Raw genomic sequence first — 23894 nt, 5'->3', positions numbered from 1 at the left:
AATATATTTCTTATACTTTCTTGTCATAATAGAGTTATTACATCAAAAAGATTTGCAATTTGTTTGCGGTGTTAGCTATACCGTAGTATAGATTTGGTCAACTTTAAAATTTTATTCCTCAATTTTTCCCGGTTTTACAATAACGATTAATATTTTTAAAGCTCTTTATCTGAACGAAGACTTAACTGTTAAGATCCCTTTTGTCATTTGAATCAAAAGATTGTATCGCATCAGAAGTAAGATGATAAATTGCCAATCTTTTCTATTAATAATCAAGACAAAAATCTATAGAACACAAATTGTATCTTTACATACAAATTTGAATGAAAAGGATAAGAAGAGAACTGCACTAATCAAGAAAATAATTTTGTTCTGAAGGAAAGATTTCAAAGATGATGAATTACAGTTAACTGCTCTAATATTTTTATTGATATATATATATATATATATATATATATATATATATAAATTATGTAAATATGTATTCTTGGAAACAAGGTAAGAATTGACTTTTTAAAAAATAACATTCGATACAATTCCACCGCTAATTTATTAAATTTACACAAAAATAAAAACAATTCTAAATGAATAACTTTCAACTATCTTGAATTAAACTAATCGTTAAATGAAATCCGAATATAACACAATCGAAAGATTTAAACACACTTCTAAAATCTACTAACGACTAAACTATCACACCAACGCGCGTTACGAACGAAAAAGAGCCCTGATGTCCTCTGACAACTGCTTATATGTCGTTTGAGTCTCTCCTACCCTCTCATATTCCTACATTGATTCTCTCCTACCCTCTCATATTCCTACAGTATAATATAAGTGATCTCCTAGAATACGTTTAATTATTATTAACTTTTTGTAGTTTACATGAATGATTGTATTTTAAAATATAATACTATTTACAAATAATATTTTAATTTTTACAGTATATTTTGTAAGTTGTAAATATTAAATGTAATATTGATTTTCAGTAAACAGGATTTTACCTATACAAATTTTATATGGCAACTATCAAAGTTCTGACGTTAGCTGTCACCCACCGTAGTTGCGTAGTGTGATTCGTATTATGTACGTACTTACTACTTACTACTACATTGTAGGTACACATTCATTGTAAAATTAGTGGTCGCTTGTAAATATCCATCAGTGTTAACTAATTCAAAAGTAAATATGTGTAAATAATTAGTTGTACTTTTAATTTCTTATATAATTTCAAGAAGACACTTGGGTTATCGAGATATTGTTAAAATTGTAACTTTTCTTAAGTATTAGTGCGAAGTTACGTACTCAATCAAACAATAAGTTGCGTCATATAAAAATAGTGTTTATTATTTATTGACTTTGAAACCTAACTCTACTAGAAGTGTGAATTTCTGTAACTGTGTGTCTGATAAATTTAAAAATAGTGTTGTAAATAATTTTGATGATATTAGACGATTTTTGGGATATGCCTCCTGTTAAACGCGGGAGACGGGGAGTCAGCGACGCTGATGATGAGGACGATGATTACAGAAAGAAGCGAGATCGAAATAATGAGGTTTGTTTTCGAATATTATAATTAACATCCCATATAAGGTATCTTATTTGCAAACACAATAAAAATTACGCCTAAATTTGAATAGGCTATGAATAGCTAAATAAAAGTAATATGTAAATATATTTAGAGTATACACAGCATGATTATAAATGAAACGAGTAAAGGTAATTTACTTAAATGTTTATTATATATTACATGAGAATTATTTTCAAAAGCAGTACTTACTATGAAATATAAACATTTTCGTAAGTAATATAAAAAAAATTATTGTGTAATCTGACAATAAGTTATATTACAAAATTATGTCTATAAATTGTGCAATACTTAGGCGACATGCCCATAAACTGTATGTACTGTCAATGTTTCACATAAAGACAGAAAATCAGAGTAGGCACATTACTTTATTAATAATATTTAATTAGCTATCACACAAAATTTATGATTTACTAAACATTTAACATATATTTTCTTTCGTAAGTCTGTATAGGCTATTTCATTTGAACTTATACTTTCCCAGTCTTCCAGTCTAGACTAGTCTGTCTCGTTCCCGACGAATTACTTAAAATTTTGATTTTAAATCTTTTGTATTTTTTTATATTAACGATTGCATATTATTAATGACATTAATTGCAGGCAGTGAAAAAAAGCAGATACAAATCAAAACAGAGAACTCAAGAGACCGTTGTGAGAGTGAATAAATTAAAGGCTGAAAATCAAATGTTAGAAGAGAAAGTGAAAACGCTGACTAAAGATCTCAAGTTCCTTAAGGATCTATTCATGGAATACGCTTCTAATTCACAGAACCCAAAATTTGAGGGCATCGACCTTGACAAGCTGCTGGAAGATGTTCAAGAGGAAAAGAAAGATAAAGATAGCAAATAATTCTACATCATCATCATCATATAATATAATTTATAATAGAAATAATTAAATGTTAAATCTCATGAAAAATTTTAGTAGAAATAGTTTTTCACTACTTCTATTATTATTGTAGAAATTAAATCAATTGTTGATAATCGATTTGTAGAGTAATTACAGCAACTATACTTGAACCAAAACGATATGCATTTACTATCCAATATAACAGGATTAGAATGGATTGTTTTGGAATATTTTTCTTCATAAGTCACAATAACTTTTAAATTTTTTGTCCGAGCATGTTTTAATAAGGTACAATAAGTAAGACTATTTTGTGGACTAAGTCCCCAATTTGGCTCAAGGTACAAATGTGTGAATGTGCTTGGTTTTATATCGTGACTACCACAAAATGTAAACACAAGTAACTGATTTTAATGATCTTGACACTACCATTATCCTTGGGTGTGTTGCCAATTGCCATACATTTTGAAACCTTCGGTCAGAATCATTATCAGTGCTCATTTCAAAATCATTGTGTTCTCTTAAAGCAAAAAAATAATATTTTTTATAACTACATATAATGAAACCTTATTTTGGGACAACTTTCAACATATACATAACTCCTGGAAGTTGAGTCTTCATCGTTAGATGGTTTTTGAGTGAGAAATAAATTAACATCAAGATGATGATTACTAAGGACAAGAACATTTCAAAGAAAATCTTCTATGTAAATTCAATACAATTTTCTGTTCTACCAAACAAATTAGTTAATAAATTCTTTTGGTGGTGTAAAGAGGTTAGGTATAGGTATAGGTTGTAATTGTCAGACATTTATTATCTGTGATCAAAATATTCTGGTATGAATTAATTTTTTTAGATGTTTTTTTTTTTTTATCAACGTTAATACAACATAATCTATAGAAATTTTACTGTATAGGGTAAATAAAGAAATTATATTGTTTATATTTTTGCATTGCATAGTTGTGATTAAGATATTTTTACAATAAAATGATTTTAAACACTCGGATTTCATTATTTTTAAGTCCTCGAAACTATACCCATACAGACAATTTTTTTTTAAGTAAAAAAAAGCAATGGAAAGAAAAATTTTTTTTTATTAAACAACATATTTACAGTTGTTCTGATAAACATCAAACATTTACAATGAGCAATTTCTTCATTATAATAAAAAAAAATTCGTTGACATGACAACGAGAAACAGGAAATAAAATCGTGGCAGATAAAATAAAAATTCAATACCTAACAATAAGTAAATAGAGTATTTTGTAATACATTAATTATTATCTAATAAATACTACAACTAGCCGAGTCCACGGTTCAATATAAAATATATACAAATATATGTAATGAACTACACTGAGTCACAGAATGAGTACTCCATGGTGCTGAAGGAGCGCTGGCAAGACAGCGGGACCAGAAATAAAAAAACATGTTTGAATATGGAACGAATGCAATGAGCCAATCATATCAATCACTTCCAGACGTTGATGACACCGTCGGCGGACGAACTGACGAGGTAGCATCTGCTCCCCTCCACGAGCGTGATGTCCGTTATCGGTGCGGTGTGATAGAAGCTCCGTGACTCGACTGTTCGGTACACATTGTCTTCGTGGGTCGTCGAGGTCGGATTCGGTTTCCAAATTTCTTGTATGACGGTCGTCCCGTCTATGATACGACTCCTGGGAAGGTAGTTTTATTTTTATTGTCATCACAGAAAATTAAAATAATAGAAATATTAAGGACATCAAACAATATTAAGTGTCTATTATTATTCTGTAATATCATCACACCGGATCACACCGGCGGCGACATCTATGGTCTTTGTCAGGTGATTTCTTAAACAACTCAACTGGCGCGGGTTGATCGCGCGGGGACTACACTTAAATACGGGATAAACTATAGTCTATATTTTATTCTGTTTTCTGAGCCACGTTACTGTAGAATTACCTTCACAGCTTTGACATCATAATATATATGAAAGAACATAAAAAAAAACTACCAAGTCAATTAATTCGTAATATAAAAAAATGTAAAAATTCTGTATTGATTAATTCAAATTAGTATTGATTCCATTCCAAATTCAAATCCCCAACGTCCCTAACCGTCCAGATCGTCTATAAGCAGTGCTCATGTGTACCAGCCGACCTGTACTTGACGGCGTCCATGTGCTCGTTGTGAGCGTGCAGCAGCACGTGCGAGTCCTCGGCGTGCTGCAGGTCCCACAGCCTCAGCCTCTGGTCGGAGCCGCCGGTCACCACGAACCGGCTCCCGTCGCGGGTGCCGCAGTACGCGCTCGATATGTAGTGGGACGACTGCGAACAGATAACTAGTATACCTCGACCGCTACAGCACATGGGACGGGCGACTTGAGATCAGATCAGATACCAAACCTGAGGCAGTCAGAGCTCAAAATATAAAAGCCATGGAATATACTTCATCAGTTGGAGCCTAAACCTCAGTTAATGGGGGAGTTAAATTTGACCAGGGAGGAGGTAGCAACGAGTAGGACAGGTTAATGTATGGCGCGTTCCGTGTCGTACACACCGCATGTTCGTAGTTCAACGGTTGCTGGGAGGCGGTGAAGGGCCACAGCGCGTGGGTCCTCTGAGTGGACTCCAGGCACCACGAGGCCGCGTCCCGCCCGCCCACCGCCCACACGCGGCGACCACCGCTGCCCACGATACGACGGATACGCTCAGCTACAGACAAACAGACACGAAACGAGATAAAAATGGATTATTGATAATGAATAATACCTTACAAACTTATTATGATTTACTACATTCATAATATTCAGTAAAAACTTGAATGTCAAATAGATAGTAAATTATAACGACCCTTAGGACTGTTTTATATGTTAGCTATACTACAGTTTGAAAGAAAACTCGATACAGTCAGTCTTTCGTTTCCCGTTCATACATCTACAGAGGCTTGTGGATACCGTGAAGTGTAAAATATTAAGTTTGATGTTAAGGTTAACTAGTAAAAAAAAGATAATATTTGAGAAGTGAAAATTGATGAAAATCCATACATTCTATAGTATTACATATATATATATATATATATATATATATATATATAAATAGTGTGTGTGTGTGTGTAATATATATATGTATATTAAATCTCGGTTGTCAATGTTTGCCCAGACCAGTTTCCGATTCGTTATAACTACAACACTCACAGTTCGGATGCTTGACGGACGTGATCGGTAGACTGAACCTCAGGTCCCAGACACACACCGCCCCGCTGGAGGTGCCCACGGCGATGTAACCGGAGCTGTTAGCGTACAGGCATGTGTACACGCCCTGCTTGAGATCTCCCTGCAGCTTCCACGCGTTACCTGCTCGGGATTACCAGCTGTTACAGTCCTTGAAACATGACATTTAGTATTTGATGCAAAACTTCTTCGACCTCGAAGTACGCTCTTACTTATGTATGTACACATATACAGACCGAGTCATGGAAGGTTTACTCAAGTCTCGGGATCTAAGTCACATTCATTTTCTGGATTTATTTTTATAGAGAATAAATACGATTGTAATGTAACCGACCGGGGGCTCTGAGGTCCCAGCCGACGACACAAGCCCCCAGAGTGGCGTACGAGATGACCCCCGCTAGGACCCCGCCCGCGGCCGACACCGCCACGCACGCGCCCTCCGACCCGCCCTCCAGCTGACGGCACTGAGACAGGCAGAGACGGGAGCCCGCGTCCAGGCTGGACACACAAGGATAGCGTAACAAAGTATTGAGAACTAAGAACAGAACATTATTCTTTAATAAAGTACGCTAGTGATGACTTTAAAAGAATTTTCGTTAATTTTCATTGTATATGACTAGCATAGTACAGGACGGTACATACAGATACCAGCTCGGACAGTTGAAAACAAAGAGTATTATCACTCTTGTATATAAATATACTGAAACGGAAAGAATTAAAGCGAGTATTATATATATGTGTGCGTGTGTGTGTGCGTGTGTGTGTGTGTGTGTGTGTGTGTGTGTGTGTGTGTGTGTACACACCGCAACACGAACACCGATCCGTCCGTGGTGGCGGCGGCCAGGGAGTGTCCGGCCTCGCAGGCCGTCAGGGACACCACGGCTCCAGCACCGCGGTTGTACACGCACTTGGACCTGGACAGAACACACAGACGGCAGGTTGGTATGTGTTACACAAACATATAAACCGTCAGTCTCACACACGTCATTAACAAGGAGGACTCAGTACTAATAGCTATAATAGCTATTTTGCTTAATGTCTAATGTGAGTGTGCGTGTCTTGTCTGTGTGTGTGTGTGTGTCTCGCCTCCCTCTGAATGTGTGTATGTGTGTCTCGCCTCCCTCTGAATGTGTGTATGTGTGTCTCATCTAACTGTCTGTGTGTGTGTGTGTGTGTGTGTACATACTTGTTAACGTATGCGTGTCCCTGCAGGCGGGTGGCGTCCCACAGCCTCACGGTGCCGTCGTCTGAGCACGAGGCGAACATCGACCGGTGAGCCGGCAGACGCACCAGCTGGTTCACACGGGATCTACATACAAGCGATGCGTGGCTTTAACTCAGCGTTTTTCTTGTTTCTCATACAATAGTTATTATTATTGTTAAGCACCTCTAAGTTTCCTCTAAGTTCTTGTCGTATTGAGTAAACGATGATTATTTAAATGAAACAAAGACCACGGTCTCGGGACAAGTTCTCGGGGACACACACACGGACAGTATCCTGTGTATGATTCATATACCTATTACCTATGTTGATACTATCGTGTGTAAAGATTTTAAAAACGTCAAACTGTCTGTACTGCGTTCTATTAAGCGGACTCGTAGTACGAGTAAGGATATTTAAAGTGATGTACACCTGTGTTCATGAAGGTACGCCAGCAGTGTGTTGCCAGGTCTCCAGGTGGAGGGAGGCGCCAGGTCTTCGCCCGACTCTACTGGATCCTCGTGGCTTCTGATACATACATTTCAAACACGTGAGATGTAATATGTAGTTAATCATGATCACCATTTATAATACAGTTGAAACAGCATCCTTTTCGGTGTAGCGGACTCATAACATATATTTTATATTAAAAATTTTTTTGTAAATTTTGTCGTTTTTTTTTTTGAATATTCCGATAGATGTTATATTCCATGAGTTATAAGGTATATTTCCGTACCTCAGAGACTTGTTGTACTTCTGCTGCATCCTGGTTATAAGGTTTCTCAGCTCTATCCGGCAGGGGGCCATGCTATCTGAACACACACACGCACACATATCATAAATTAAATATAATAATATCACACGTATTTTAAAAAAAACAACAATTTTTTATCTTCTCTCTCTCTCTCTCTCTCTCTCTCTCTATATATATATATATATATATATATATATATAACATATGCCATCATCTTTCAGAATATTCTACATTTAATTGTATAAGTGAGTTGATGAGATAAATACATTTTACTTTATTAAACATGCACATGTAAGAGTGTGTGAGTGTATGCGTGTGTGTGTGTGTACTTACATTGCACATACGTGGCGCTGTGTGCGAGCTGCGAGTGTGTGTGTGAGGGCGGGACACTCGTCGACACCGCCCCCGACACGCTCGACACCGCCTGGCTCTCGGACACTAAAAAAACATCTCTATTATCACTATACTATAAAAAAACACGTTTTGTTAAATAAAATATAAGAATAAGTGTATTTATAACCTGTAATAAGGAACACGTATCTGGTATTTTTCTATTAATATTTAATCACAAGTATCATATAAATTTATTATTTTAATATAATTATATTTTTTTTACTACTATACTATATTATGTATGTATACCTTTCACAGTGCTCTGTTCCGTCGTCTGTCCGAACATGTGTTGCCACTCCGTATTCATGTGTGTCTCGTGGTTGAGAGACGTCTTGTGTGTCCGTCTGTGTATACAAATACCTCGCTTTATATATTAAGACTGTGATATGAACAACTCATTGACAATATTAATGTTGTTCTAACTACAGTCACCTATACAATAAATTTTTAGGGTAAAAAATTAAAAAAAAATTAAAATGAGATACGTTTATTTATATTGAAATAAAACATTGTATATAATATTTAATTATCTTGAAACGAGTTATACTAAATAATTTGTATCTGGTATTGAGACCCATCGCCTACTGTATATATTTTGTTACAAGTGGCGCCATCTGTGCCGTACTAACTATAGTACACTATAATCCTCAGAATTATTTTGACTGATTATAATTAATTATAATACTGAACCATTTTAATTTTGTTATGGCAACATTTGAGCATCATCTGTATTTGAATTTTGAATAGTATAAAAACTGGCTTCAGCCATATTGTAAGAGTACTTAACTTACTTAAGTAACGCTGAACATTGAAACTCAAGTCTGAAACTGTACCTCCAACAATCTATATATATATTACTTACCTCTGTACATACATTTTCTCGACCACGTCCTGTCCTCCCACCTCCAACTGCACTGATTTCGATATATCCTTCCCAGCCAACACCAGCTTCCCCGGCGCGTCGGTTATGTGCTGAAATATGTTAACAAAATGATAATAACTCAATATTACAACAATATATAATGTATGAACACATTGAGTGAGTTTCATTAACGAAAAACTCATAACCGACTGTATTTAGTTTGAGGAGACTTCTACTAAGGATACAAAGTAAATTAATACAGAGCTATCATGTTGCTACAAGTATAATTCACTGGTCGTTTCCTTGTGTGTATTCCACGGACCGTTCCTCACCTGTGTGGAGGAACACTGTATCTTGATGAGGTGCGTGCTCATCGCCAGCAGCTGGTTCTCAACGTGTTCCGTCATTCCTGGAATGTTAGTTAGAGGAATTTATATAATTAATAGTTACTTATACATGTATTAGTACGGAGACTATATGGCGCGGTGGTTACAATGGCTGTGTGTACACGACAAGTCCTAGGTTCAGTCCCCGGCGGGGTAGAGAGATATGCTGAGGTTATTTATTTTGTTTTCAGTGAATAAATCTTTCTTAGATATATTATAAACATTAAATTTTTCATGTTATTATTTGTTTTCATTTTTTTAACTTAATCTTTATTGATTCAGGTAAAAAATTGTAAGTTGCTACTAGTGACTTTTTTTTTGCTTCATTTATATGAACGTTTTATGTAGATAACTATATACATATAATACATAAAACACATTACCGTCCGACGCCAGTCGTCTAAACAAGTTCTTCAGCTGCTGTCCCATCTCCGAGTACTGCGGCATCACGCCCTGCTTCACCTGTGCATTCAAACGATTATAACAGACATTGCCTTGTATAAAAGAATAGTATGAAATGATGAATGATAAATACAATTTTTAAGATAAAAATATAGAAATGGCCTTTATTATTAATATTTACATCTGTCTCGCAATAAATTTAGTTAGCCTATCGTGACATGGCTAGGCCAACGAAACAAGATAAACTATATAAACAGGCAAATTAACACGAATCGGATACAGATTTTGCATAAGAGATTAATTAATAACATATGCAATGAATGTATTTCCCATTATTTTTTTCCTTTGATGTCATTCGACTTGATCAACCTTCGTCATATTGAAATTTCCATACACATACAATTCTACCACGGCTCTGCCTGTATATTCCTATATATTCCTGTATATTCCTATATATTCCTGTATATTCCTATATATTCCTGTATATTCCTATATATTCCTATATATCCCAGTATATTCCGCCTACCTTCATCCTGGTGGCCCGCCTCTCCCTCAGGGTGACCACCAGCCGGTCCACGTCTCCGTGCCTCAGCACCGCGTCCAGTACCTTCCGCGGTATGGGCTCAGCCACACTCTCTAGCAGCAGCTCGGCTTTATCCACCTGCGAATTCTCCAGCATTTGCATTTCACTAGACCTTGATCATATTAAGAGATTTTTTACGACTATTTCATTGAATGTACATAATTTAAGATATTTTGTTATAACCCGTAAAGCCAATGTTTAATTTGTAATCAAATTTCGCAAAGACTAGGATTATTTTTTTTGGTATCGTCTTAATAAGCATCAGAAGAATATATATTTTATCCATGACGTTTTAATTTATTTCTTTATATACAAAAACAAAAAAAAAAATGCAAGATCATAAAACATCAAATAAATGTATCCTAAAAAAATTAAATTATATATACATATTCTTGAATTTGTAAAATATACATCTCTTTGCAAAAGCTTAAAAATTTTCATTTTTCACCTTATCGAGACTTTTTTTATATAAGTAATATAAATTATATATTTAATATTAAAAACATACAGATTATATAGTTATATATATATGAGCACTACCTGCATCAACTTATGTTTGAGATGTGGCCACACCAACGGCAATATCTTACAATTGACATCTATCGGGTTCAGGAGACTGGCAACACACGACACCAAGCCGCATACCTCGTGACGGATCTGAAACATAATGCCAATATCAATATTATTGTAACTTGTAACTTTTAACACCAATACTATGACTGTGAACATAGCAGATCATATGTATGAAGTCACGTGACACAGACGATAGATGGCGCTGTAGGGTAGTAAGATCAGCGCATTATTAGTCACATCAAATGTCCATAGACTTATTTCTCGCAGACTTCTAAATTGTTAGTACATAGTAACGAAAACGTGATCACAAACTAGACTTTCCACATGTCACAGTCTTGCTGTAACTTACATCCAATTTTTCCCATTTATGGTAATTTCAACTAATTCTGAGGACCACGCGGACAAAATATATAATTTAAAATATAAGGTCCAGAGAAATTATTACAATAGTCAGATTTCATAGACTGACCCACAGGTTAGGGTGCGCGAGGTAGACGGAGCTTTCTGCTACTAAATCACACAGAGACTGCTTCGGCAGGAGCCACAGTTCCGCCAGACTCGTGGTCGCGCGGAGCGCCTTCGCTATTATCCATTCAGACTGATCCGTGAGACCCTGGAACATTCAATAAAATATACATTTCTTCTTAATGAGATCTAAGACTTTCCCGTGTGTTATATGAAACTAGTATTTCTACATGAGTAGACGAAATGAATCACGGTCGCTGCAAAGTAACCGAGACAGCGGGAGTATGTGGGTTTTTGAAAATAATAAAATACGAGTAGTATAATCCGAAAAATATTCGTTCCATTTATATTTAAACTCGTTTTAGATTTAAGAAAATCGTTGACAGGTTAAAAAAGGAGATCACAGATTAAAAATATTAATACAAGAACGGTGTCGTAGCTCTTCTTAATACTAGACTGTGAAAATATGGTCTAGTAGACGAAAATACCGTCTATTACCTGTTGCAGCAGCGGCAGTAGTATATTGGCAGCATGGTGCCCGACGTACGCGGCCACGCCGACCACGCGCTCAAAGAAACAGCCCCGCAGTGACACCTCCTCCTTATCGTTAAGGAATGTCACCATGTGAGACAGGATGACGTCATTAGCTGGAGATAAACAGTTACTGGACATATTAAATGATCTACTTTCTTGCAAATATTTTAATACGCCTGTTTTTTAATTTGTGTGACGTCATGATAGCACAACTTTAAATTTACTTGTACCGACCAAATAGAGCATAAAAAATAATAATTTTCGAAACAAAACTAATCGCAGACCATGTATTTTCTAATCTGTCCCAAAGACTCTTTGTATCGAAAACCTTTTAATATTTTAAGTACCTTTTTGTTTTCCAAAGAAAACGCATAATTTCGTGATGCCGTTCTCGACGAGCGCCCGTTTGACCACCGCTTGGGAGTCAGTCAGTAAGTACGACACAGTCGACCGCACCTGTTGCAGGAATAATTAACAAAATATTAATGTTCTTCAACGAAGAATCGAAGAACATTGGCGAAGGTTGTGTTGTGGTGGACTTTGTGGTGGACTTTGAAAAAAAAAAAAAAAGTGCCAACTAACGTCAGTGTCGATTGAATGTCAGTGTCATTTAAATGTCAGTTTCTGTCTATGAAGGAAAGGTAGGAATTAAAATTTGCTACAACGCGCACCATCTCGTGCAGAGCCGACAGTTCCGTCTCATAGTTGATGTTGGCGGCCTCCTTGTCCGCCATGTTCTGAGTTTGGTCCAGAAACCTCACAGCGGTCTCAGCTAGTTTAGCTGCAACCGAATTTAAATTAGTATAAACATTATACATTTAGCTCTTGTTTTTGTACTAAGTTTATACACCAAGTAAATAGTAAGATCTACTTTTTATGTCGTGATTTTTTTTTTGTAAGTATTGCCGAAAAACTTATAACATTCTAATAATACTTTTATATTTAATTCAGGCGTTTAACTGATTATATATAATTATTAACTTTTATGCTACTATAGAAAAATACAGCGATTCAGAAGATTAAATGACTCATAGGGTTCTAGGTGACGACATTACTAGGTATAAGCTTCTAGAAAGTTCTATAATAGAAAGAAATTGCCGTGGAACATTCGAGAATGTAGTAACCCACCAATATTATTGGCGTAGGCGATGCGGACCGGCAGCGCGGGGTCTGAAGCTCGGGGGGCCAGCTCCGGCAGGATGTACTCCGGGAACACGTTGCAGTCAGAAGACGGCAGCACGCGGACACACGACACGCAGCGAGACACGCACCAGATGGACGCCGCCCGGACGCGGGCCTCGGGCGCGTGGGACAAGTATATCTGGGGATACGGACGTGTTATTGGGAAGATTATCAGAAACATTAAAAACTGTCGTCGCGAGCATAGCTGTGTCGCCCACAATACACATTCCCTCAAAAAAAACTTAACGTTGGCTAAATTTAATATATTATACCGCTTTTCATATGATTATGATAGAACATAGTTTTTTCCATATAGATAACATCGTTTCAACTGTGATAGTAAATCTAATATATAATAATCTTACAATGAAAGGCAATATCCTGTCCAATATGACTTCCGAGGTGGAGTTCTCGCAGAGCAGTTGCAGGATCTCCAGGCAGTAGAGCTTCGACGTGCAATGATGCAGGCCCCGAATGCATGACGTCACCAATGACGTAATCAATATCAGCCCTTCGCTGTCGGGCCCCAGCTGCCGGTCCTCCTGAGTCTTCTCCCCTTCCTCCTCGCAGTCCGTCACATTGACCTTCATAACCCTGAACCCTTCCTTAATCAGAGCGTCAATCTCGACCTTCTGGTTGTCGGTGGTCTCATCGACCAGGTCCTGGTAGTTCTTGGTGTTGGAAGTCTGTGTGAAGATCCTGATGATGTTCTTTATGTCCTGATGGATGCGGGTTATCTTCTCGTCGGCGGGCAGTATCGGCTGGGCGGAGAATATCAGCATGTAGGATTGTAGGAACGAGTAGAAGTATTCGGGGAACAAACTGTAAACGTATATAAATATGTATGAGAAGTAAACACGGGAAAGAAAATATGTGTTGCGTTTGTGAGGAAAAGTATTTCTAGCTGTAGTCACTATGACATAATATAACAATTAAAATAATATAGATAATAAATAAGAAACTACATTATATCTGGCTCAATTGTAATATGTTTTCGTATCGATCGGGTTTGTATTAAAAACTTATGATTGTTTTTGATTTAAGTAATGATATCAATATATATTTAAGATGAATATAGATTTGTTCGACAGACTTTCCTTGGCACCCACATGACACCCAGTTTTAGACTTACACTATTAAACCTACAAAGTTCTGAAGTTCTACTTTGGATGGTCGAAAACAGAATACTCTAACGTACATAGCTCACAACCAGTACTCACGTGCCCCTCGCCTCGTCCAGATAAATCTCGGCGCTGCGTCTATCTTTGGGGTTTCTTTCAGTCATGGAGTGCAGCAGATCTCGTAGTTGGGGCTCGCACGTGTCCGGCAGCGTCATAGTAGGGGGTCTCGGCTCGCCGTTACGGTAGGACAACAACCCCGGCAGGTCCAACGCTGGGGTGCCATCGTTCCATAGTTCTAGTAGAGCGCATCTATAATTTTGTATACTGTTACAAGATCCTCTGTCCTTGTCACTAGTGGCCTTTACTTATACGTTGATTACAATAATAACTAAACGGTTGGTGTTGCCAGGATGAAATAATTGAAATAAAAAAAAAAAAATTTTAAAAATCACACCACTTCAAGTAGCTGTATTAATGTACTGTATTCTATAGTAGCTGCTGTGTTTTGTCTAATTCCGTGTGATTACGAGTGCAGCTCCTCGTAACGAGGCACATTTTTATTATATTGAAATATGGTAAAAATCACACGACATAGGAAAATACGCTAGCTTGTTGACTACCATAAAACGTTCCTCTCTAACTGGGATCTATTCCGATGGAGGGGAAAGTCGAGGACAGATACTAGTATACTAATATATATTTTTTGTATCTGCATATAATATATGTTGTTTATAATTAGCATTACCCCGCCGAGAATATGTCCATACTGGGAACTAGTTCGCCAATTTTACAAGGAGACTCGCTTAGCAACAGACCAGCATTCCTATCATCGCTCTGAAAATATTAATATGCGGTTATGTAAACAATTAATTTAATAACTTTAAAACAAACTCATTGACTATAATTACATCCTTTGAAACAAATCGCAATTTGTGTGAGATGTAACATTATGCAAAATACAAATTTTTTTCACACAGGCCTATTTCGAAATACAAAAAACTCACTGGGGGCCTGGCGTTAGGGTCTGGGGCCCCAACAAATCTCTCCGGGGCGACATAACATAATCTTCTTCTGGAAGTGTCAAAGAAGTAGCTAAAATCAGCTGGGTTGTCATCTGGTAGAAAGGTTGGTTTGAAGGAAGCTATATCCGTCAGAAGGACCCAAAGCCATGATGTAACCATTATATTCTCTAGCTGCAAAGATTGAAGTCCCACAATTATATATTTTACTCCACATAAAAGTAATCCACTTAAAATAATTTTAACATAAGTAATTTCATCCTTAAAAACACTGAGCTAAGCTATTTTTATACAGATAAAATTTTCGAGTTCAACATAATAACACCACAGATTATAAATTGTATATTATAATACAGTATATAATTTATAATTTAATGTACCTTAATGTCACCATGACATATTCCGAGCTTGTGCATCCTGTGCAAAGCATATAGTACTTGGAATGTTATCCACTTCTTTTCCAACACCGTGAGAAAAGGACGCGTTGACATCCGGTCGTAGACGCTACACTTAAGGTACTCCCTAATAAGTAGTCCAGCCTTATCGGTAAGCTGAAATACATCTCGTAATTAAAGCCTAGATAACATAATTATCATGAAGAAATTTATGTGAATTTGAAAGTATCGATTGTATGAAAATATTTATTTCTTAATAATTTTTATCATACATAAAGCATAAATAGAAAATAATATTATTTATTTCACTATATAAAAAGAAAATTAAATATGTATATTAATAAGTAACATACTATAACTCTCTGAAATGGCAGACAATTGAATGCCGAAGCCAGTTGCTCTTTGATTTTCAGAATTCGTTCTTTGTGTTCTGCAAGAGGTAGGGACGGATCATGCACAGCAAATACCTTCACCACAACCAGACCTTCACGGGTACGAGCTCGGGCTACTTTGAAGAACCTCGTTGAGCCAAGGCTAAAAAAAATTATAATATAAATAACTTCTATACTGTCAATTTTAGATTTCTGTAGCTCAATATACAATTATTTTTTTTAATTAAAACGATAAATTATTTAGAGAAGATATTGTATTGTCAAATGTATAACAGAAAATACACAAATCAAATGAATTTGCATTCTAGAAAGGTAAGAACATTATTGTCTTGAGTAACATACATACCTCTGATCAAAAGTCAAGTCTACATGGTCGCTCAGGTAGTGTTCCACGGGGAATATTTGAGAAGGAGCGACACCCACGAGCTGGTTTCCCATATTTGTATATACTTAAATAAGTTATGAAGAAACTGACGTGTTATATATCTTTGTTTAATTAAATTAGTGACAATCACATTTTAAAGATGAATTCACGAAGTTTACTTTATTATTGTTGTTTTAAAATATTTTCTACCCTGTTAGCAAAAATTTATTCAAATATTTTAAAATTATACAAAACAATGAAATCATTGAGTTTCAGCTTGTTTTGACATTTGCTATACTTTGATATTGACAATTTTAAAAATATGAAACAGATGACTCTGACATTTTAAGGTAACGTGTTAAAAATAAAACAAATATAAATTTTATGTTTTAAGACACAGTTATCTAATAACTGAAAATTAATAATGCAATTTTATTAATTGTGTGAATTTAATCACTAATTTGATTTTTATATAATTTTTTCATAGTTTGTAAACCATAGAGTTGTCAAACAGCTAACAACTCATATCTCACAGTCATCAAATAACAACTTCACTTTGTTCGATTGTCACTTTTGCTTTATGATCTGTCTTCTACAAATAAGCAGTATTTCACATCCACCCTTATTTTTCTATTATCAGCTGCTTAATCACAGAAATGGCTTCTAAAAGTGAAAAAGAACGTGCTAAACAAATTCAAGATCGATGTCAGAATATTTTGATTCAATTACTTAAAGACGAGGACAATAAATACTGTGTTGATTGTGACGCTAAGGGTAAGCTATTTCTTGTTTTATTTTATTTTTTTTTTATTTTAAATTCATTTTGGCATTATCATTTATATCGTACCTTTTTATAATGTTCAAGGTTGAAAAAAATTTGTCTTATATTTTTAATTCCATCTACTGAGGTTTTTGAACCTTCCGTTTTGATTCTTCATTCGGGTTTGATTGACTCACTATCTCGTAAAACAATACGTTTCCGTTATCTATTAATCTAATTTATGGTCAGGTTTCGATTCTTCAATAATTATCGCGTCTAACAGCGTTTATTTAAATCATTATGATAAATTTATTGGGGAGGAAACCCAACAAATTGTGATGGTTTAAGATATGATTAACCTACTGTTATAATAAATTTAATACATTTGTAACTTTAATAAAAGAAATCTTAAGAGTTGTTTTAAAATATTTAATTAAGGTTTTAACTAATAACTTACTGAGTTACTTAACTAACTTTCTGTGTTCTGAGATGACAGCAAATATAAGAAATCAATATACCTATAGGCTAAAAGTGGGTTCTGTTACTCTGCCTTTAGAAAAAGAATAATGAATTTGTTCCACTTGAAGTTTTATTTATTTTTAATTACCTTTTTTATGTAATTGACTATTCATATGTTAAAAATTTTAAACAAAAACTTTTTATATACAAATATATTAAAATTATGACATGTTATCATAATTTTTATAATGTATACAGATTATATAAGTGTTAGTGACTCACTATAGTTAATGCTGACTGTTTTTATTACATCTATTAATGAAAATCACATAATAAAATACTTATCAAACTTTACACACATACCATATATATATTAAATTTGACACTAATCTAGACTCATTAAAAGAAAAACATGTTTAGTTATAATAAAAATATATTTTTAAACTAATCTTCAAATAAAACTTTCTAAAGAATTATATTTATTACGTAATAAGATATATAAATACAATCAAAATGAGCAGCTCATTATTTAAAAACCAGGTTAAGACATTACAGTGTAATAGGTATTCGAATTCTCTGAATAGTTAGAAAGTATTTAAAAATGTTGAATAACTGTCATGTGAGTCATGAACATATAGCCATATAGTGTAAGTATAGCTGTGTAAATTTCATATAGTAGCCAAATAAACAACTGTTATAACAGATAATTGGTCGAAGCATTAAATATTAATAATATGCCAAGGTGATAGTCATTTATAGCTTTTAAAAACGTTTTATTTCACACAGTCTTACTTATGTATTAAGTAGACTCGTAAGTGCACTTATTTTTAGATCAAGAGAAATAATGATGATTTTAACACATAAGTGATAGGGAATGTAAAGGGATTTTTTTGTTCTCTGGTTCTTAATGTTTTTCTCAGACCTTAAGATGAGCCCTATACTTTATTTTGCTCAATCAATCAATCAATCAATGGCCTGATGGTACTTATAAGAACATGTTATAAAATTTTCTAACAGCTAATCATAGTTTGTGAAACATACAAAATTTATTGTAAATTTAGATATTTGCCATTACAATAATAGTTTATATTAAGAAAATAGGTGAAATGTCTAGGATATTTACTAGTAACTCCTTGCCTTTTATTACAAAAAAAAAAAATAACTTAAATATATACTCTTTATCACTAAACTACTTGGTGAGCCGTTAGCTGCAAGGATATAAGACACAAAAAAAAAACAATAGCTGATAGGAATTTAATCTGCTCTGCTTCTCCAGTAAAGATGCAGATCTTTGAAAGATCTAGACAATTTTACCTCCCGATGAGCCCAGATCATGACTTTTATATGACTTCCTTACTTTTGTCATTAAAAAATTTTGAAAAATCAATATACATTATACAAACTGTCAAAACAATTCCTTAAAATAAGAAGTTTTTTTCAAATGGATTAAAAAATCTGGATTCCACATTGTCATTATTCTATGAGGTGACATGACCAGTGTCATAACATTAGCAATATACAGTAAGCAGATAGTTAATGACTATCTGATATCCCAACCATTCTGTCATATTCTGTCAGAGCCGCCTCATGACGGTTTTTATGCCATGTGACTTACATGATTTCTATTAAACCTCTAACTGACTAAATTCCCATACTCAACTGTTTGTATACTATTCACGCTTTAATATGGCCCCACTAAATACTGATGTCTAGTCTCTGAGATCACAAAACCGAATAGATATGTGTCTGACACTAGATTTATTATGTATTGAGCATAAATTTATCAAAATGGCTATCTTTCTATTTCGATTGAATCAGCATTACCACACCATATTAGTTTCTATTATTTCCTCAAAGATATACATTTACAAACCTTCTCTTGGTAAGTCGATTTCAAGAAATTAATGTTCAAAACTTTTTAAAACCTATTCCAAAATGAATGCAATATTTTCGTAAGTACGTTTATTAAGTCTTCTTAGTTGTTATTTTTTATTGTATACACTTGAGCAATTTCCAAAGCGTTGCTTGATATATATTTCTGTCTGGCGCGTTTATGACCGCGCCTATGAATGTCGTCAAAAGTTGAAGAGGTTCTACACATGACGCTGTCGAGATGTTTACGTTCTCTCTTTTTCATACTTGAGTTTTTTCGGCAGGAAGTCAAAGTCGAGACTCTTTAATATGAACACAATTATTTGCCTGTGTGACTACAAAAATACGTAATAGTCTTTTCCATTTTATGGAAGACTTAAAACGTCTTTGAATCATGTCAAAAGATCTCTAAAAATATTTTCTGTGAAATAATTAAATAGACTGAATTTTTCTAAACATGAACTACGCATTTTATTATTTTATACTTACGTACTGCTTTTGCTAATTTTTTTAATATAACTGTGCCATCACCTAGAATTACATCAAAATTCAATGTTATTTACATAAACTTTAAGGTTTTCAATAGAAATCAGTACTTGGCGTTTAAATTGCCTTTAGTCACACGAGTTTTATTTAATGAAATAATATTTCTTTTATTTGTTTGCTGGTAAAAAAATACACCAATTATGTGTATTAAAGATATAACTTAGTTCTATGTTAATAGTTATTTTGATGTAGGTATCCAGAAATAAGCCATGAGAGAAATTTCAGTGGCATGAATATATTTTTGTATATTTCAATATTCAAGTTAATCATACCGTTTCAGAGTATATTATCGATATTTCAATGATAATCACATCACTAATTACTAATGAAACCCTAGAAATAGATTTAATGCAGTCTCGTAGTGTCTTTAGGTAGACCCAGTGAAATATATAATAATAGGTCTTCTCAAATCAATTCGATCATCAGGTCCCCGCTGGGCGTCATGGAACCTGGGCATATTCCTCTGCATTCGTTGCGCCGGTATACACAGAAACCTCGGGGTCCACATCTCCAAGGTGAAGAGTGTGAATTTGGACTCGTGGACAACTGAACAAGTGGTGAGATTTTTTTGCAAAATTTTGGACATTTTAAACAAAGTTTTATTATTTGTTACAAAAAAATGTCGCAATTAAATTCATGCGCATTATCAAAATTTGCATTTTCCAGGTATACCTTCAACAGATGGGCAACTCTAGAGCTCGTGCTGTCTATGAGGCCAATCTGCCGGACTCCTTCCGGAGACCTCAAAATGACACTTCGTTAGAAGCCTTCATTCGCGCCAAATACGAGCAGAAGAAATACATAGCGAAGGAATGGGTTCCTCCCCCTATGCCGAAAGTGAACTGGTTAATATTTTGTTTTTATTATTTGTTCACACGTTTTTCTCTTTTGTTTTGTCTATTCTATGAATGTTAATTAACACGATTCCTGAGTCCCTGTAACGTTTTATATTGGGTGAATTAAGTTTAACTGACCATTACATTTTGGTCTACAAGCGATCGCTAAATTTTAATTACAGGGATAAAGAAATAGATGAGGAATTAGAAAAACAGAAACGCAAGAAAAGAGCCACAACATCCGGTCTGGGGCCATTACCGGCTCCGTCAGCTGATAAGAAGTATAATGTAAATATTTTTTTATAAATATTATTCTACGTCGCTCGAAAGTAAAGAATAATAATATATTTTTTTATTTTTTACATGTTCAATTTTGATAACACGTATTTGCTGTTGGATTTCAGAAATCTGATGTGATTCCGAGTTTACCAAAACCAAAATCGTCAGTCAGTCCCAAATTGGGTAGAAATACGCCTACCAATCAAGTAGAGACCAAGACATCTGATATATCTGCTGATCTTCTGGGCTTAGATACAAAACAAGAAACAAAACCTCCAAATAATGATGACATATTCTCTAGTTTCTTCTCAGCACCTCAGGAAAAACCAGCTGAAAAACCGGCGGAAGTCAAACCAGATCTTAAGACTGAGGAGGAAAATTTCTTCAAACAACCGGCTCCTACGGAAAAAGAAAAATCAAAACTTACAAAAGACAGCATACTTGCTTTGTATAGCCAAACACCAGCAAATACATTAGCAAATCAGTTCAACCAAGTCCAACCCCAGCCTGGTAATACTCTAGCCAACCAATTTAACCCTGTCCCGTCTCAGCCCGGCCTGGCAATGGCCAATCAGTTCACTGTCCCACCACAACAATCTAATACTCTGACCAACCAATTCAATCCTGTTCAGCCACAAACCGGTAATCTAGGAAATCAATTCAACCCAGTCCAATCCCAGAGTGGGGCGTTTGGGTTCGGTCAAGTCTACCAACCACCACCGCCAGCAGCATTCAATAACATGAGTATGCCTAATGGCATGCAGACTTTCAACCAATTTCCACCAATGGCAAATCAATTCCAGCCGTTCCAGAATCAAATATCCCAGCCCTTACCTCAACAGGCCTTTCCACAAAACCAGCAATTCTTCAATGCACAACAAGCACCGTTATCTCAACAGTTCAGCGGACTCAATTTAGGCCAAGGTTTCAATGCATTCCCACAGAATCCTAACGTTGCAAGCAATACATGGCAATAATGACATATAATTTCTACGAGCATTGTAGATATCGCAAAATATTAGGGCATACCTGTATTAGGTAGCGCCCAATCGAGTCCCCAATAGCCTTATATTTTTTTTATAATATTGACGTTTAGACGTCAAGTGACAAGTTCATGGTTACTATAGACAATAATTGTCGCTCTCAATAATGGAGACATCTTTTTTGTTCTAGTTATTTACAGACGTCTATTTAGAAATTGTATGCGATTCTGCGGTCGTTCAGGCGTTTCATCACCGAGACAATTTAAAGTTTTTTTTTTTAATATAAAGACCTATACTTTCTTAAAAATCATAATTTAGGATGTTGCAATTTTATGTAATGTTTTAATGTCTAATTTATGCGTGGACAGTGTTGCGTATACATTTTATCGATACTTAAATTAATATTAGATTTATTTATTTTTACGTATTCCAAAAAATAATAATGTTGTCATCTATATTCAAATTGATTGTCGTTTATTAAATATCACCTGCCAATTTCACTCGCAGTCTCGGTGTGGCGATTGAAAAAAAAATCAAATTATATTCGTATTTTCTTGTGCAATTAAATTATTTTTCCGTATACACCTATTATTATAGAAATTATATTTTTTAATAACTACTTTACACATTATTTTACTTAATATCATGCACGTTTTAAATAAGTTCTTAGTGTTGTGTGTATGTATATAATGATAGTATTATATTGATTCCCGTTTCTAACTGAAAATAATTTTAGGTTATGTCCCATTATTTCTGAGGACCAAAGCAATAGAAGAAAATATAAATGATGTATATAACAAAATATTCGTGTTTAATGAATGAAATTAGAATTTAGATATTTCCTAAAACATCCTGTTACAATATGAATTATCGGATTTTTCCTAGATGAAGAACATTTCTCTGACAGCAGTCTGACCTGTTGAATAATAAATGTGTTAGTTCGGTTTAAATATTTATCTTGATATAAACATCGCAATACAATATTTAATTACTTTTAAAACTCAAAATATTTCTTATATACTATACGTGTATGTTTATTGCTGGAGTGCGTGTGGTGCATTGGAGTAACATTTACTTAATTTTTTTTTAAATAATATCGTATGTAAATTGCGTTAGATCTTTATTCATTTATGTCCGTCGCCATTTTGTTATAAGTTATTGTAATTATTTTGAGTATTAAATATGTTTATTTTTTAAATAAATCACCTTTCTATTGAAGTGTTAATGTATATTATTTCATACCCACAAAGGATAAAATAAATAAATCAGTAATTTTCAAATAAAATGTTTTTATCTAAATACAACCATCAATTTATGAAACTTGCACTCTCTCCTCCGTTTCTGTACGTACTTGGCAAATGTCGGTGAAGCTCTGCCCATTCTTTATATTTTAAAAGTTATTTAGTCTTAAACTATAGCAATTGTGATAAAAACTGTATTAAACTTAACAGAATTCGCGAGTGGTGGTTGAAAGGAATTTTATTTCTGTATAAAAAAACCTTTTAGTCAATGTCGGTTTTAACTCGAGAATGCAGTGTTTAAAATTTCTATAGTTTTGATTGATGTATAAGTTTTGTATAATTTTAAGGCGTTTTCCAACCCCCATTAATCAACTAAAAATTTTAAATTATTAATATAAATTGTTTATTTTTAAACATAAAAGGTAATTATTATTTTTCTTAATATCTAGCAAATTTCTATATATTTACTTTACTCACATGCTTAAGTGTCCTGCTCAATAACACAAAATTAGTTTCTGATATATTAAATTATTTGACTATCACTTCATATCAAATTAAATACCTATAAATTTCAAAAGAAATAAGCGAACTACGATAAATTCTGTTCAAATTCCATAGTTAAGAGTTGTGACTTGACTTTGTTA

The 23894-nt window shown here is 34.4% G+C and overlaps 3 protein-coding genes across 4 annotated transcripts; 2 read left to right on the top strand and 1 right to left on the bottom strand.

The window, feature by feature from the left end:
* The first annotated feature begins 1073 nt into the window (after positions 1 to 1073).
* LOC116775260 (CCAAT/enhancer-binding protein gamma-like) lies at positions 1074 to 3431 on the top strand. The gene is made up of 2 exons (XM_032668118.2): positions 1074 to 1552; positions 2186 to 3431. Exons 1-2 carry the CDS (start codon positions 1439 to 1441, stop codon positions 2432 to 2434), a joined length of 363 nt encoding a protein of 120 aa, XP_032524009.1. The 5' UTR covers positions 1074 to 1438; the 3' UTR covers positions 2435 to 3431.
* Positions 3432 to 3507: 76 nt separating this feature from the next.
* Positions 3508 to 16573, bottom strand: LOC116775087 (phosphoinositide 3-kinase regulatory subunit 4). Of its 2 annotated transcripts, none has more exons than XM_061524771.1 (28): positions 16257 to 16573; positions 15872 to 16052; positions 15504 to 15674; positions 15109 to 15297; positions 14850 to 14938; positions 14204 to 14413; positions 13349 to 13805; positions 12930 to 13122; positions 12473 to 12582; positions 12149 to 12257; positions 11766 to 11914; positions 11272 to 11415; positions 10770 to 10886; positions 10173 to 10307; positions 9628 to 9706; positions 9191 to 9267; positions 8871 to 8968; positions 8246 to 8340; positions 7937 to 8041; positions 7586 to 7661; positions 7282 to 7377; positions 6835 to 6957; positions 6452 to 6562; positions 5983 to 6146; positions 5613 to 5771; positions 4976 to 5130; positions 4577 to 4743; positions 3508 to 4110 (listed from the first exon to the last, which is right to left on the bottom strand). In XM_061524771.1, exons 1-28 carry the CDS (start codon positions 16346 to 16348, stop codon positions 3903 to 3905), a joined length of 4059 nt encoding a protein of 1352 aa, XP_061380755.1. In that variant the 5' UTR covers positions 16349 to 16573; the 3' UTR covers positions 3508 to 3902. The 2 variants fall into 2 exon arrangements, with proteins under 2 accessions (XP_061380755.1, XP_032523789.1); XM_032667898.2 differs by having other exon boundaries at positions 8859 to 8968; positions 16257 to 16572.
* A 253-nt stretch (positions 16574 to 16826) lies between these two features.
* Positions 16827 to 23227, top strand: LOC116775144 (stromal membrane-associated protein 1). Its single transcript, XM_032667966.2, has 5 exons — positions 16827 to 17048; positions 20338 to 20468; positions 20578 to 20756; positions 20930 to 21035; positions 21152 to 23227. Exons 1-5 carry the CDS (start codon positions 16931 to 16933, stop codon positions 22001 to 22003), a joined length of 1386 nt encoding a protein of 461 aa, XP_032523857.2. The 5' UTR covers positions 16827 to 16930; the 3' UTR covers positions 22004 to 23227.
* Positions 23228 to 23894: the final 667 nt, after the last annotated feature.

Source organism: Danaus plexippus, chromosome 25, assembly GCF_018135715.1.
Source record: "Danaus plexippus chromosome 25, MEX_DaPlex, whole genome shotgun sequence".
Taxonomy (NCBI): Eukaryota; Metazoa; Arthropoda; class Insecta; order Lepidoptera; family Nymphalidae; genus Danaus; species Danaus plexippus.
This window is presented reverse-complemented; position numbering and strand designations above follow the sequence as displayed.